The following is a 16,772-nucleotide window of genomic DNA, read 5'->3' on the forward strand; positions in this document are numbered from 1 at the left end:
CTGTCAATCTTCCAAGAGGTTACAGAACAATTACATCTCTCACAACCAAAAAATTATGAACAAACCAAAGGAAATGGAGAGAGATTAAGTGCTTCAAGGATGATACAGGAGAAAAAAATTAAGTGAACAAAATACATATCCAATCATTCTTCCCAAACATTTCCCATTATACCATTTTCAACCCTTAAACTATCAGTCTATACAAGCTTATTTGGAATCAGTTATAACAAAGCACTACCATTTGTGTACGACCAGTATTGTAAAACTACATGTCAGTTTGTTACTTTAAAACCTAAAACTCTGCAGCTAAGAAGTGTTCTGTTACTGGTTTTATACAAATGCTTAAAAAAGATCCTACTTTTGTGATCTTTGCAGTTTGCTAACAATTATAAATCATATGGACTATTTCTTTTGGTTATTGTGCAAGCCTAACAGCCCAGAAGAAATCAGCACTGTAAACAGAACACCATCTCCAAAATATCAGGCAATTCAACTTATCAACAGAATTTATTCTTTACATTTTTCTAAAGTTTAATAGCAGCAACAGTGACCTCCAGGTCAGGCATTTCACAGCAATTAATGACCAGATGTGCTAAAGACCTTCGGATTCACTTTTGGCTATCAATTCATCCAGTCAGTCATAAAGCAATAATGATTTCCTGGTAGCTAAAGTTGAATTGTCATTATCCACAGCACCAATAAAAGACGATGGCATAAACAGAGCTAAAAGCACTTATAACAAATAAGTAATGCTAGCTTCTGTGCTAGCACAATGAACAATCCCCAGAGAGTGCAGGAAAGGGAACACAAGAAGGGAACATTTACTTGATACTGACTGTAGCTTAGGAGCAAAAAAAAGTTCAGTTCAGTTGAGTGTTGCAAAAAATATAATGAGAAACAGCACATAAAAGGTCCAGTTTTCAGAACACCAAGAAACAGTGGCCACGTGACAAGAAAGTTCTTTAAACTGAAGCTGAAAGTGAACAGACAGATGCTGGACAGTGGCAGGGCACCATTATTCAGCTTCTGCCTTCCTATTTATTACTTCCCTGTAGCTGTAATATTAGCAGTAAATAAAGCACAGTAGCATTTACTAGATATAAACCAATTGACCAAAATACATCAAAAGACAACTGACCAAGACACAAAAGGCCACAAGTCTGCAGAGTATGAATGATCTTTTCAGTCCTTTGGGTGTGTTTACAAGTGAGAAGAGGGGTCTTTTTTGCATGCCTGTAGAGTGCCTAGCATACTAGGTGAAGGACCAGCCTGATGACTGAGTGGGACCACAACACACTGCAATAAAGTCAAGGAAGCCCCAGTCTCCGTCCAGAAAGATGCTGTGGCTCCCAAGACTTGCTGGTTGGTTACTAGCTGTATGCGCTCCCTCAGCCTGGCTATAGGAGGCTCACCCCAGGTACAGCTGAAGTTCAAGACCAGAGCTCCAAGCCCAGAGTGAGAGGGGGTTCCCAGCTGCACTAAGGAGTTGGAATGGCTGTAGTCACACCCAGGTGCAATTACCAGAGTTCAAGTGGAACAAGTACAAATCTGGACTTGGGGATGTGGTGATGGTTTACGGGTTGAGGGAATGCATTCAAGAAGGTTGCTAGGGGCTGAGTTCTGGGACTGGAGAGGAGGTAGAGGCTGGGTGAGCACCCATCCCCAGGACAGTGGGGAATGGTGGGGCAGGACGCAGAACCAGGATTGGAAGGGACGATAGATAGGAGCCGACCCCAGGACTGGGAGGGGCAGGGGCTGGGGTAGATGGGAGCCAATCCCCAGGACCGGGAGAGAGGGGATGATGGACAGGAACTGGAGTAGATGGGAACTAATCCCCAAGACTGGGGTCGGGGGGCGGGGAACAAGGGCTGGAAAAGATGGAAGCCGATCTCCAGGACTGGGGGCGGTGAGGGGACAGGGGCTGGGGGAGATGGGAGCCCATCCCCCGGTCTGGGGAAAGGGAAGATCAGATCAGAAGCAGGGGGTGCAAATGGGCACCGATCCCCGGGGGGTGCGGGGGGACAGAACCCAAGAGAAGAAATGAAGGCGGGGGCCGAGGCCTGGGGGGAGCGGGAGGCGCTCGAAGGGGGAGGAGCCGCGGCAAAGGGCGGCGCCCGCCTCACCTTCTCCTCCACGCTGTGGACGATGATGGAGGGGTACTTGCGGCTGAGCCAGCGGAAGAAGGCCGGGACTCCCATGGCCCCGCGTGGGGAGGCAGAAGCGGCCTCTCGGAGCTGGAAACCAGGCCGCGGCAGCACCCGGACTTCCGGGGGCAAGAGCCGGCGCGGGGAACGACGGGAAAAGAAGTACTAAGAGGCGGGGAGAAGAAAGCGGCGGCGAGCAGGGTAGGTCACGTGAGACCGGGCGGCCATATTCGGGCCTGCGCAGTCCGGCTCCTCTCCCTTCCGGCCCTGAGACTGAGGGGGCGGGGCGCAGCCGTGTCAGAACCCGCCTCCTCAGGAGCCCTGCTGCCCGGGCTCCCCTTGGCTACGCACGGCTCCGGAGGCCGCAGGCTTGCCCGGCGTTGGCGTCTCTCGTACCCCGCGCGGGGTTAGTCTCCTGTCGGAGGCGACCTGTAAAGGAGGGGGGTGGGGCGCCGCCGCGGCGCTAGCACGCATGCGCGCAGGGACTACGCATGCTCAGTGAGGTGGAAAGAAACCGCTGCCCTCAGGTGGGTTCGGCAGCTGCTCCCTGCAGGGCGGGGTAGGGGCTGCCCTGGGGGGTCCCGGCAGGGGCAGGATCGAGGCCCTGCCCACGGGGGGGGGGGCGGTAAATTACCCCGCTCTTCCCCCCTCCGAGGCTCAGAGCAGCCACCCCGTCCAGCGGCGGTGGGGGCCGGTTACCGTCCCGCCGGCTGACTCCGCCTTTGCCCGCGGCGGGGGGGGGGTTGGGCGTTTCCTCGCAGCCTCCCCCTCCGGGGCACCGCAACTCCAGCCCCCATGGTATCCCCCTCCCCCACCCCAGCGGCTCCAGAGAACGACCCTCCCCTCTGCTGGGCTCCCGCCAAGCGGCGGCCTGCAGGGGCGCCCCCACCGGGGGCTTTGCACGCCAGCCCGCCCTGGGGAGGTGCTGCACGGCTAGGGGTGAGCAGCGCTTGTACGTCGGCTCCCCCTTCTCGTCTTCGCAGTTAGCAGCCTTTCTCCCCGCTCCCCCTGCAGTCCAGACCCTGGAAGTAGCGGTTATGTCGGTATGAAAAAAGAACCCCCTGGGGCGTGTGTAAGGACGTACGTCGGATGTAAAAACTTTCCCAGGCGAGACATGGGAGCAGACACGCATTCAGACTCCCCTATTTCAACATTTTCAATGGAGTGGGTGAGCCTGAGACCCAGCAGCTGATTGTGCTGCACCCCCTGCCAACCAGTTTCATGCTCCCCCTCACTTTATGCATCCCTGTGCTAAGCAGCAGGCCTCAGCTCCTGCCCCGCCTTTCTTTTTGCTCCCCCTGGTACCTGCTGCGTGTGCCATGGGGCTGAGATGATTTGGCCTCCAAAAGCCCTTTACTCCCATTTCTGACTCAAAAGGACTGGTACAGCACAGCACCCAGGTGGAATAGACTGTGTGGCATAAATAGCCAGCCCATTATACTATTCAAGTAGACTGGCCCGTTATTATAGGTACCAGCAGCGATAGGCCCAAAATAGGGAGGTTGGTGATACTGTTCCCTCTTGCTTTTAATTGAAATGCTCAGTGTACTTTTTCCAGACCTGAAGAAGCAGTTACAGTGACTCAAAAAGCTTGTCTCTCTTGCCTCAGAAGTTGGTGTGATAAAAGATACTACATCACCCACCTTGTCTGACAATCTCTTCATTATCAGTTCAACATTTGGGAAACATTATTTGTTTGGTTATGGTGAATTTTAATTTTTGCAGAAGTGCCCATAGTTTGGGGCCTATGATTGGGATTATGACTTGTTGTTAGTAGTAATTGTAAATGTTAGACTCACGCGTCTGACAAAGCGGGTCTTTGTGCACGAAAGCTTATGCTCCAGAATTTCTGTTAGTCTGTAAGGTGCCACAGGACTTGTTGTTTTTGAAGGTACAGACCAGCATGGCTACCTCTCTGATGCTTATAAATGTTTGCATCATTTTATCAATTTTAAAGGATTTTTCTTTTTCGAACCAGCTTATTTCAAAGATACAAGTTTACAAAGAAGAAAGACTTGTTGAAAACAATTTTTTTTTGTTTTTGTTAAAGTAGTATTGTGGCATTTTAAAGACTAACATTTATTTGAGCATAAGCTTTCATAGGTAAAAGCCACTTTGTCAGATGCATTTTTTTTAAAGTCAAGAGGATTGTTGCTTACTCTGCACACTACTGCATGGGAGCATAAGGAACTGCTTCCCCAACCTGGTGCAGAATACTTTCATTGCAGATAGCAGCACAGGACCGGCTACTGCATGCTTCAGAGGAAGGCAGCAAACAAACAAACAAACCCCTAAGCTTGCTGTAATTTGGTTTGGAGGAAAAATGTTTCCTGGTACACACTGCTACAAATCAGAAGTGGGGAACCTTTTATGGGTTGGGGGCCACAAGTGAGAAGCAAAGCAAAATAATGGAGAAAAACCTGATGTGGTCCCTGACTATATGAGGCCCAAGGCTATGGGGGTGGTAGGAAGGGTGCAAGAGCAGGTTGGAAAATGGGTATTGGTGCAGGAGTGGGCTGGTGTTGGGTGATGTAGGCAAGAGTGAGGTGCACACTGGGGGTGGGATATCTGGTTAGGAGGGGGTGTAGGAGAGGGGTGGGTGTTTGGAGAGGCTACAGGTGCAGCTTGGGAGTGTGGGTCTAGGTGAGAGGAGGAGTGTAGGAAGGCTGGGGATGAGGGCTGTGGGAGGGAGGGGAAAGAAGCAGGGTGTGGGTGGGGGGCCTGGGTGGGATGGGATGTAGTGAGGGGCTGGGGGGGAAGGGTCAGGATAGGGGTGCAGTTTCTGTGCAGGAGGGTCTGGAAGGAAGGGGGAGCAGGGTGTGTAATGGGGGTGCACTTAACTTTGAGTACCCTCAGATGCACATGGCTCTGTGCTTCCTCCTCTCTACTCCCAGATACCGTCCTCTGCTAATTTGATTCAGAGCAGCAGTAGGAAGCTTCTGAGTAGGCTGCCCAGGTCACCGCTGCTTCCCCTGCCCCCGCAGCGAATACAGCAGCAACAACTGGCACTGGAGCCACTTCATGGCCCCTGGCCCCAGCAGAGCCCACCATCTGAATCCGGACTGCAGGTTGCCTGATCTGGCCTGCTGGTCTCGGGGTCTCCCCACCCTTCACCTTGCTGCACGCCAGATTCTGTGGAGGGAGAAGCCTTGGGGTCCGGATCTGGAGAAGCCACAGTCCAGGTCTAGGTGAGGGATTCCTCACCCCTGCTATGAATCAATAGAAGATTACTTCCCCTCTGCAGCACTCACAATACTTTCATCCTCTTCTACTTTTGAACACCTACAACCCACCCAAACAACCACAGAACACATTACCCAAAGCAAAATTTTGCCTTGAAAAAGAAGTTCCACAGACTTCATGAAGGCCATTAGGGCTCCATTGCTATTGATTTTATGTGGAGAATGAAGAGATACTGTACATGACAGGTGGCTGTATAAAACCAATTGGCAACAAAGGGGGAACCAGTTGTGATTGCTGGGAAACAGCATCTAGTCACTGCCCCTTCCTTAGTACACATTAGTAACTGGCAACCTTGCTTTACGTAGCATTTCTAAATTCATTGTTCAATTAACTGCATTGATAAACTTTATAAAAAGTAAATCTCCTCTGGTTGTGGCTATTTGATACTTCATCCAGAAAAGAAGGTGTCTATAAAGAAAATAAATCAAGGTCATGTTACCAAAACTTACTGTTATTTTTCCCCCGTTATACAGAAGGGCTGTGTCTGCACAGTCAGGAAGCAGGACTGAAATGTATAAGGGTAGGGTATTTTCCCCTTCAGAACAGATTTATGGAGATGTTGCCTCTTATGGGGATTGACAAAAGCAAGCAACAGCAGCAGTCCTTCAGAAAAGTCATGATTATAGAGCATTGAAAGTACATAACTGAGCTGATGCAATTTCAACAGAAGCACAAACTGGAAAATTGGATGGCACAATTTGTGACAAATACAAGCAGAAGCCATAAAAAATCTTGTCATGTCATTTCTACATTGCATGAGCAAATAAAATTAAATTAGCCATTTGACTATGCTGAAACTGACTTAAATCTTTGGATATTAAATGGGATTAATGTGATCAAGATCTTGGACTTTTCCATATCTTCCATGTGAGAATGTACTGATTTATTTAGGGAAATGGCATTGGTGGGGATGTAAGAAAGAGTTTTAGGGAATTGTTATCAAAAATCATCTCAGGACTGAGCCACCTACACTGATGGGAGGGTGAGGGAGACCATTTCTCCAGTTTGTCCAAATCATTTTGAATTTTAATCCTATTCTTCCAAGCACTTGCAATCCCTCCCAGCTTGGTGTTGTGTGCAAACTTTATAAGTATACTCTATGCTATTGCGTAAATTGTTGATTAAGATATTGAACAGAACCAGTACTAGAACTGATCCCCACAGAACCCCACTTGTTTCTGCTCAACTTTGCTGTTCAACTTTCAAGGAACAATCCAAAATTTTTGGTCATGTGCAGCATCAAGGATGCAGACTTCAGTGCAGCATGTGTTGGGTCTGTTATCAAGCCTTCCACTTCAGAGGGAGCATGGAAAAAATTGTGGGTAGAAGTAGTATTTGTGGAGGGGTCCTCTGATGAAAAATGTCAAAGCTTCAACATAAGACCAAAGAGGGAGTGCTACAGAAGGTATTTGTCCTACAAAGTAGTGATCCAACAAACCCAATCACTAAACTGAAGGATAATGAAGTTGAAGAATGGGTAAATGTCGATCAAGATCTAGATGTTACAAAAACCCTGACAGACTTTGAAATTATAGAAGTACTTATCTATCCAGACAGAAGTACCTTTACTGCAGATTAAATATATTCACGGGAAGACTACCGTAGTGAAGAAACCAAAGTGTCTCAGGCTACTGCTGCACAGGGTCTGGAAACTTTGGTGAAGTTTGACAGGTAGTCATCTACTGCTCAGGAAGCCATGCAGCTCCACATTATCCTCAGCAATTTCCTCAAGAAAAGGCAACTGACTTGTAGGAAGACAGATATCCACAAGATGCTTCAAAAAGCTTTTGCAGCTTGTGCCACTGGTCCAGCACCATTGATCTTGACATCAGAAGTTGCTGATATTGATAACCCTGAGACAATAGAGAGGCAAAGGAATCCAGTAATAGTATTAAGCTGTAAAGTTATTTCATTTCTTAATGCTTTGCTTTTGGTGAAAAAACTCAAATAACTGGCACATATGATCAACCGGCATTCCCTGTGCATGTCAGATAAAGCTTGTACTATATACATATGCTTACAAACTATCCACATATACATTTTGCAAAGATTATGACAACATGTGATCCACAACTTTCAACAGACCAGTACAAGACACCCTTTGGCAAGCCAGAATGTAATGACCAGACCCCTGCAACCTTGATGCACCTGTGTGCTTGCTCCCAACTATCATCAAGAGGTTCTTTGATCCCAAGACTTCTTTGTCTGTAGCTCTGGGCACAACTGTACTTTTTGTGATGGGTGTGGCAGAGGCCCTCAATACAAGAGTCAGCTCCTGGACCTGTTGGGGGCTCAGCATTAGACATTCTAGGCCTCCTTTCTCTCAGAGCCCTGATTCCCTACTTTCAAAGTAGGTGGGGTGCACTCTGCAGAAGAGACAATCCAGCCACCCCACACTCTTGTTTGTGTGGAACACCTTCCTGCCACCATCCTAGCAGAACCCCCATACCCCATACCAATAGAGCCTCCTCTGCCAGGGTGGTGACAACGGGGTTGAAGTCCCTTTCTGGACAACAGACTGCATACAGGCAACTCTTGCTTCTATGGTAAAAGGAACCTTTCGACCAAATTTTCTGAACATGCGTAGGCACTGGCCTACAAAAAGGTTCCTGAACTATTTTATGCATGCAAACTGGTATGAACCCCCAGTAATTGCACAGGCAAGTGGTTTACACACATACATCCAGTAATTGCGCTGAAACTTTGATGTTTTTATTCAGGCTTTTGGGGGCACGCTGGGTATACATCCTTTTTGCAAAACAAAAAGCAGTCAAGTAGCACTTTAAAGACTAGCAAAATAGTTTATTAGGTGAGCTTTCGTGGGACAGACCCACTTCTTCAGACCTATTTTGGCTGCCTTTAAAATTTGGTCTTACTCCATTAAAATCTAGACAGCAATTAAATGTCTGTATAAGAGGTTTCTGTAGTGGCACAGTAGCTTCTCTGAATATAATTTAGTAATACATAATTGTGTATAAATGGCAGTAATCTATTATAGTTTTTTGTAGAGTAGTTTACCCTAGATGAGCGCATGCAGCTTTAAATCTATTAAGGAGGTAAAGATTGCAATCTTATTGTCCATCAGCATCATCTGTCTTAATCTTCGGGCTGCCAGCATAACAGCTGGGAAAGTGCAGACTAAAGTTGACTGGCAGAATGTTGGACATCTAATGAGTTTGTGCACAATTAATAGTATCATAAATAATGCTCTAGAGAAGCTTGGCTATCCCATAAATTCCAGAAGAGAGATATGGCCTTACTAGGATCTCGTGGAGCAACCTGTCATCAAATATTAGTCTTTGTGCAATGATTGGCCTAGACTGAAGGAGCAGAAAACACCTAAGTATGGTGGTGATTGCACTGCATCATTCAGAGAGCTTTAAAATGAACTTACCTCGCAGCAGCAAGATGCTTCAGAAAGCACTAAAAACGCCACCACCACCAAACAGTATTGTATCAGCTCTCCACCACAGAATGCTGATGAGCCTATAGCCAAATGAGTTTGTCTGATGTTCCCTGGAAATTATTTAGCTTCAAACTCTTTGGGTCAGGTGGCTTGTGGGTACCTTTTTAATAGATTTGGGACAGTGCATAAAATGTAATAAGCACAACTTTTAGGATTGTGTAAAAATAAGATGGGAAGGATGATCCCATAGTTACGGCGCTAACTGGAGTCTTTGGTTCAAAGATCTGCTCTGCTGCAGACCTCTGACAAGACTGGGGTCGGGGAAGTCACTTAATGCTAGACCCCACCCAAAGGCTTCTCAGTAGGAGTTAGTCTCCTAAAGATCTCTAAGGATATTGGCCTTTGCCTCATTGTGCCTCAGAGCCGGTCTCCACTTAAAGGAGTCAGTATAAGTTCATCAGTGGGGGAAGGTGGATTTTTCACCCACATGCCATCCCAAGAAGCATACTTATACCAGTGTAAGCTTATAGTGTAGACGTGGCCTCAGTTCTCATCTTTAAAATGGGATAATATTACTTCCCCACTTAACGGGGGCTCTGAGGAAAGAAATGCAGTAAAGCAGAGGTCTCAAACTCACAGACTGTGGACTGTCTGCAGCCCATGCGTGTCCACAATCCAGCCCACACATGGCTGCTGGCACTTGAGTCCATGCAACTGTGGGGGAATGTCTGTGCCCTGCCCCCAAATCCAGCCCCTGCTCCACCCCCACTCCATCTCTTTCAGCCCTCTCCCACCAAGTGCATCCCTTGCCTCAAGCTCCCTCCCTCAAGATTGGGAGATAGCATTGGAGTAGAATCGGCTGCTGCATACTATCCAGCAGCTCCCACTGCTGCGAACCCCAGCCCTTCCGGGGCCCCACAAGCTTAACTTGCATATGGTGGACTAGTCTGTTCATAAGACAGCTGTGGCAGCCACTACAGGTGCCCTCAAAGTGCAGTGCCTACAGCGGCCATGCTGAACCATCCTATGGACAGGATGGCTCTGCACATGACTTCCCTGGGCCACAGTGATGTGGCAGCAATTTCACAGAGCTAGCAGACAGAAACCACTGTAGCCTTGCTGCACTACCAGTGGTGGTGCCTGGGCTCCTTGCAGGGGGAAGTGTTAAATCACCCAGGATAGCAGGTGGGACTACAGTACCTATGGAGGAGGGGGAGCGCGTGGGCCAGCAGAAGGGGGCAGGATGCATGGAGACCCCGCCAAGAGGACTGCCAGAGACGGTTGCCCACTATGAGGATTTGAGGATTGGCACTGGCCTTAAAGTAAATTGAGTCCGAGACCCCTGCATCAAGATTAAGATATACTCAGATATTATGGTAATAGCAACTGTATAAGTACCTTAACTAGACAAAAGCTTTCACCCTTTTATATTGTATTGAGGAAAAAATTGTTACTCCAAAGGCCCATGAGCAGCAGCATACGTTTCATTTTGTTCCCCAATTGGTGTGATTCAACATGGCTGTACTGAAGTTAATGGCACAACATCCGTTTACACCAGCTAAGAGATCTGGTCTATGTGGAAACTAGTTAGATCGCTTAGTGGGTGCATCTACACTGGCCAGCTACATCGAAATAGCATGCGTCGCGTCTACACGTGCTGTGCGCTATTTCGACATTGAAATCGACATTAGGTGGTGAGACGTCAAAATCGCTATTCCCATCCGAAGATGGAAATGTCGAAGTTAAACGTTAAACGTCGAAGTAGGGAGTGTGTAGACGATCTGTGTCCCACTACATCGAAATAGTGGGGTCCTCCATGGAGGCAATCAGCTGAGGGGTTGAGAGACGCTCTGTCCAGCCTCTGTGGGGCTCTGTGGTTGCCGCATGCAGCAGCCCTTAGCTTCTGGCTGTTGCTGCTGCAGCGGGGGGGTCCATGCTGTGTGCACGGGGTCTGCAACCGGTTGTCAGCTCTGCGGACCTCATGCTTAGCAGGCCAAGTGTGTCTGGGAGGGGCCCTTTAAGGGAGTGGCTTGCTGTTGCCCCAGAAGGGATAATCCAGCCTGTGACCCCACCCTCAGGCTTTGCTGGCCCCTTATTTCGACGGGGCGTGCTTGTGTGTGTGGATGCTCTCCATTTCCTTCCGGGGCAGCTTCTTTCGACATTGCCCATCACTATTTCAACGTTGAATGTTGACAGCACCAGCCCTGGAGGACGTGTAGACGATATGTGTCAAAGTAGCCTATTTCGATGTTCTTACTTCGAAATAGGCTACTTCGATGTAGTGTGCTAGTGTAGAGGTAGCCAGTGAGGAGAAAGGAAGAGAAGGAGAGAAGGTAAGATTATTTCATTCTTTGAAAAAGGCAGGAGAATACATTCAAATGGGACTAGATAACAAGCCAGGGTGGTGTCAAAATAAATTAGGCTGTCTCTGCACTGGAATAAACGTGGAGGTAAATTCCCAAATTTCCAGAGTGTAACTGAGCTGAATTCATCCAGCTAAAATCTCATGAGCATTGTGCATGGATTGTATCCAATATTGCTTAGCAATGGGTTGGGTTTTTTTGGCACGGTGCAGAGGGAGAAAGATTGTTAGCACTAGAGATGAATCAGAGAGGTAGCCGAGTTAGTCTGTATCTTCAAGAACAACAAGAAGTCCTGTGGCACCTTATAGACTAGCAGATATTTTGGAGCAGAAGCTTTCATGGGCAAAGACCCGTTTTGTCAAATGCATGAGTGTGGGGGGGGGGGGCACTAAATACTCCTCTGAATCCCCCTGCCCCCAGGCGTCTGACGAAGCAAGTCTTTGCCTACAAAAGCTTATGCTCCAAAATATGTTAGTACTAGAGATGATGGTTACTCCTTGGAAAATGCACCATGCCTGCCAAGTGAACGTTTGCTCGTGTTTGGGGCTGAAAAAAGTCTGGGGACCAGTTCATCTTTGAATAAAACCTAGCCTGTGGTAAAAGCTGCAGGAAGGGCTAAAGAGAGAGAGGGGGATTCCTCTTGGCTGGCCATGTCTGTCTCCCCCACATCACCTGCCTACGGGCAGAGTCCCACATTTTGCTTAAGTGTTGGACAAAGGGCTAATGTCAATTCTGCTCTTCAATTTTCTTGGATTTAGTCTTTGTCTTCTCACTACATGCAGCGACAGGGGCTGACCTGGATCCTGCACCTGCCCTCATCCCCAGTCAGATGTTTATTACTGAGGAGCCACGGATAGGAAGTCTGGAGATTTGCCTCTGAGCGGGATGCAGCGATCCTTGTTTTTGTGAGGCAGGCAGCAGATTTGAAGCAAAGTCTGGCAGCTGGAGGTTGCTCGTCTAACAGCATCACACACCCAGGCAATTGGTCTTTTGTCCACTGGTGAGTGTCCATATGCAATTTTTACACTAGTTTTTACATTCCATAAAAGTGAAGGTCTGAGTAAGTGAATGATCTGTTGTCTGCTCCGTCTGAAAAATGCACGCGCGTTTATGTTTAACCTGCTACTACTACTACGAGTAATCCTACTGGCATTTTTTACCGCGAGACTCAGGCCTAACTGAAAAGTGATGAGGTAAAATCTCCAAAGTACCCAAGTGACTGAGACTTCGAGGTCCCATTTTCAAAAGTGATGTAGGCAGTTAGGAGCCTAGTGTAACTGCCTATCTTACTTTTTAAAATGGGACTTAAGGTCAGATTTTCACAAGTATTTAACTACCTCAAGATGCAAATGTACAGGCCTGTCAGCGTAGTGTGGTAAGCGTATAAGAGCCCAGTGTTTGAAGGGGTCCAGAACTCCCCACCACTGCTGCTGTCAGCTGGGAGCTCTCGCTTCCCTTGAAACATCATGGGCTTCTGGTCCAGTGTCGTGCTCCAGATGGCACTAAGGGCTGTCTTGCCCCTGTCCCTTCCTGAGGCATGAAGCCAGGGTCCTCACACCTTGCCCTGGGGCCCATGGTGGCTGCCAGCCCTGCTGCAAATATGTTGTACATTATATGCAAATATCTTCAAAGGGGTAGCTGTATTAGTCTGTAGCTTCAAAGATAGCAAGCAGTCCTGGGGCATCTTAGAGACTAACAAATGTATTAGGTCACCAGTTTTTGTAAGATCCACTTCTTCATATGATGCGTATATATATATATATATATATATATATATATAAATAAATGCACACTACATATAAAATGCATACTACGTATGTACATATGTAAAATAGATACAATATATTTGTCTATTGCATACCAATACATTGCATGCACTTTATGTGTTGTATATGATATGCGTATTTAGGTATCTAAAGATGTGGACAGGTGGGTATATGTGCACATGGGAAAAAACCTGGGAAATTCCAACAGCTTCCCAGAAGAATCTTAATGCTTCCAAGTGAGCATTTAAAAGTCAAGAAATGCCAGTGTCAGGGATGCCCATAAACCTTAACTCAGTCCTTTTTTTTGTCTTCAGCAACTGTTCTGTTTTCTCTGCAGACTCACATCTGGTCAGATTGTGATACCCTTACCTACCTCCAGTACTACTTGACTCCTTGAATCATCTCTGATGGGACTAGTTGAGTGTTCATGGTCTTTACCCTAGATTTTTGGGACTGTGTCTGTATGCTGGTTAAACACTGGCCTTTGGTTGGTGCATCTGAAGTGCAGATCTGCAAACCTCACCCCAAGCCATGTGGCAAGCTTCACATTTATTAAAAAGCCCAAACTATTACTTCTGCTGCACTAAAAGTACTCAGACTGATGTTGAAATTTCCAGCTGAGGCACTTCTGCCCTAAGGTACCATGTAGGCCCTTCAAATTGGGTTTATTATTTTTGTAAGCATGGGTTTAGCAGCTCTGAAAGAGATTTCTGTCAAAACAGGGCTTTGTAATCACATCAGCACGATCCACAAATGTGAGCCTGACCAGTCTGTTGTGCTCTGGTTATATTCGGAATAAGCAAACCAGATTGAACAAACTCAGTACTGTATCAAATCTGTACCAACTCAAATCTCACTGAGAACCTAAACCTTGTGGGGACTGAGCTGGTTTTTGATCACCACACCTTTGTCCTTTCTGCTGTTGTCTGAGATCAAGGATTGAAAGACTGAAATATCAGCTATTATGTTACCCACTTGAACCCATATTCTACAAACCCTTCAAAAAAGAGCTATGAAAACAGAGCTTCTAAAGTAGCATGTGCTCCAGCAGTTCTCAAGGCCTCAACGCAGAGGAAGGGGCAGATTGCAGAGCAGAAGTTGTGGGGAAACCAAAGGGTTGAATGCTAGCCAGGCTGCTGTAATACTTGACTGGTGTGCGTGTGAAGTGCTTTGAGAGCCTTGAATAAAAGCCCTTATTGAGGTGCAGTGCATTACTAATGACTTGCGCTGTGTGCCAGCATTTTCCCTTTCCCGTCTCCTTTGAGTTTTTGCTGGGATGTAACCCATGCTGGAATGGGAAAACAGGATATTGTTTGTACTGAGCATGTGGTAACAGCTGGGTGGTGGTTTCTCTTGTTGCTGGTTTGGAAATTCAGGGCATGAAGGCAGATCTACCCTTAAATGCTGCATCAAGGGAAATTCACGTGGGCCCCATCCCCAGAGCTACTCTGGGTCACAAGGAAAACTGCCCCCACTATTGCACCAAGCAGCGCATCACCATCTAGGTTTGCCACTATTTTCCCTGAGCTCTGCCGAGCTGGGTCGAGCCAGTACATTGGAACAGTCCCACCATCCATACCAATCCCACAGCATTCAATCCTTTCCAATGCATTGTAACACCACCCTGAAGAAGCTCTGTGGGGTGAGTTACTATCAGAAGAGGTTGATACTCATTACCGAATGGCCAAAGCTTAGGTGTGCCCAAGATGCTTCTCCAGCCACGACAGCTGTCTCTAGGAGTTCGGTAGCCTTAGTTCTCTCCCAGCCCCTGCTGTGGAACGCTGTATAACGTTTCCAGACTTGTCACAATGTCACAGCAAACATGACAGTGACCGTTTGCTGGAGCCAAACATCCCGTCTGGTTTTCCATTCTTGTCCCTGTACAGAGGACAGGCCACTGCAAACAGAGGTGTAAGAGGGGAAAAAAGTCACAGAAGTTCAGTGAAAGCAGGCCTGAAGGGTGGGCTTGCCCAATGTGAGGCTCTGGTATTGTGTGTGTTTATCGATGATCGCCCATGTTTCAGCAGGATCCTTCTAGCCTGCTGCCCCCAGCCCGAGGCAGAATACTCATCGTGTCTCCTCCCGCCCCAGCCACAGAATTTGGAATGTGCATGAATGAGGACATTCAAAGTGCTGAAAGAAATCCAAGTCATGCCCACTGCTAGGTGCTTAATGGCTGGTGAAAGATGGCTAGGAACCCTGAGGGTTGGCTGTCAGCTTGGATGAGAAAACCCACCACACATCCGAAGCCCCAGACCACAATTTAGTCAATCCTCCAGAAACCATTTCTGGACCGCCAGGGCATGTGCAGGAACGTAACGTTTGACCACTTTTGGAGGGGCACATTAACCACACAAATGGAAGTACTAGGTCACTGTCTCCTCCAGACTTCTCAGGACCCCTCTGGCAGAGATGCCCAGCAGTGAGCAGGCAGCAGCTCCTCCAGCAATGTTTGGGTCCTCCAGCAACTGGGAGGGGAAGCAGCTGTAGCGGGCAGGTGGAGGAACTCAGCTGAGTTAGTCAGCTGTCCTAATCCTTCCTGTCTCTCGTACCTGCAGGAACAGCTGCGGGATGGGGCCTTGGCCCTGCTTCAGCATGCCCCTGCGAGCCAGGAGGCCTTGCGAACCACTGCCAAGAGTCCCATTTTCACACCAGATAGCAACTAGCTGTAAAATGGGGATAACAGCATTGCCCCAACTCACAGTGGTGCTGTAAAGCTAAGTAATGACCAAAGACAATCAGATTATGAGGGAATAGGGGCAATGGAGGTACAGGTTGAACCTCTCTCGTTTGGCATACTTGGGACCTGACTGGTGCCAGAGGAGAGAATTTGCCAGACCCTAGGAGGTCAATATTTTCTAGCACCTTACCAACACTTCCACTTGTTACTAGGCTTAGGAGACATTTAGGGGTATGTTATAGCTAAATAACAGCACAGAACACCGAGAGCCAGGACTGGTGGCTGTAAACAAACTTTATGGGACTGTGGGAAACTTGGCCTGACTCATGGTAAGTGGTCGTCCAGCTAACTGAAACCATGCTGGATTACCCATGTTGCCAGATAAGAGAGTTCTGAATTACAGAGGTTCAACTTTTACCTGAAGTGGGGCAGGGGGTGTCTCTTCTTCACAGCCAAGGGCAGGATGTCCACACTGATGCTCCTAGATCTGGCTGAGGGAGCTGATGCCCTTCACTCTGGCACACTATTGTTTCACTTTAGGGAAGTAGCAGAGCTGGGAGGGAGAACTCTGAAATGGCTCCAGCTCTTCATCTTCCTATCCTGCTATTGCCAGACAACTCACCTACAGAGTCTAACAAGGATCAAAGCCCATCCTTTTTAACACAGACACTAACAAGGGGGAAGTACTCAATACCCAGGTGTCAGGGCTGCCTCCCCACTCTGAGTGCAGAAAGTGGGGACTCACAAAACCTTAAAAATACCTTGCCTCTACCAGGCTCTGTTTAAAAAAATAATTTATTCACAAAACAAGAGAACGCACTCAAGATTTTAGTTGCAGCACAGAGAATTACTTCCCTGGGGTTCAGCTTAGAAGTTAGAGTTCAGGGGAAAGAATCAAATCCTTAACCAGAGAACCTGAAAAAAATCCATACCTCTTTCAAAAGAACAAACAACATGATCACAACTAAACATTTCCCTTCTATTCATGTATATCTATGGCTGACTATGAGAGGGCCAGGATATTTCCTGGATTTCATTTCAACTGCTTAGGAGCAAAAATTTGTGTGTGTCCTCTGCATCAGCCATACCGACAAAGACCCCCCTCAGACTGCAATTGTTCTTGGTTCAAAAAAGTTTCTCCCCCTACTGAGAGTCCTCTGTAAGGGTTAA

General features: G+C 47.5%; 1 protein-coding gene and 1 long non-coding RNA gene across 2 annotated transcripts in view; one reads left to right on the forward strand and one right to left on the reverse strand.

The window, feature by feature from the left end:
- Positions 1–2,362, reverse strand: part of XRN2 (5'-3' exoribonuclease 2) — a 100,025-nt gene extending 97,663 nt beyond the window's left edge. The window contains exon 1 of the mRNA XM_074989293.1: positions 2,124–2,362. Within this exon, the coding sequence (XP_074845394.1) occupies positions 2,124–2,198 (75 nt within the window). The 5' untranslated portion in view covers positions 2,199–2,362. The remainder of the gene's footprint in view (positions 1–2,123) is intronic.
- A 204-nt stretch (positions 2,363–2,566) lies between these two features.
- On the forward strand, positions 2,567–14,122 carry LOC142010817 (uncharacterized). Its single transcript, XR_012644893.1, has 3 exons — positions 2,567–2,671; positions 11,939–12,156; positions 13,260–14,122. It is a non-coding gene; the product is annotated as an uncharacterized LOC142010817 (long non-coding RNA).
- The last annotated feature ends 2,650 nt before the right edge of the window (positions 14,123–16,772 follow it).

The sequence above is a fragment of the Carettochelys insculpta genome, chromosome 3, assembly GCF_033958435.1.
Source record: "Carettochelys insculpta isolate YL-2023 chromosome 3, ASM3395843v1, whole genome shotgun sequence".
NCBI lineage: Eukaryota > Metazoa > Chordata > Testudines > Carettochelyidae > Carettochelys > Carettochelys insculpta.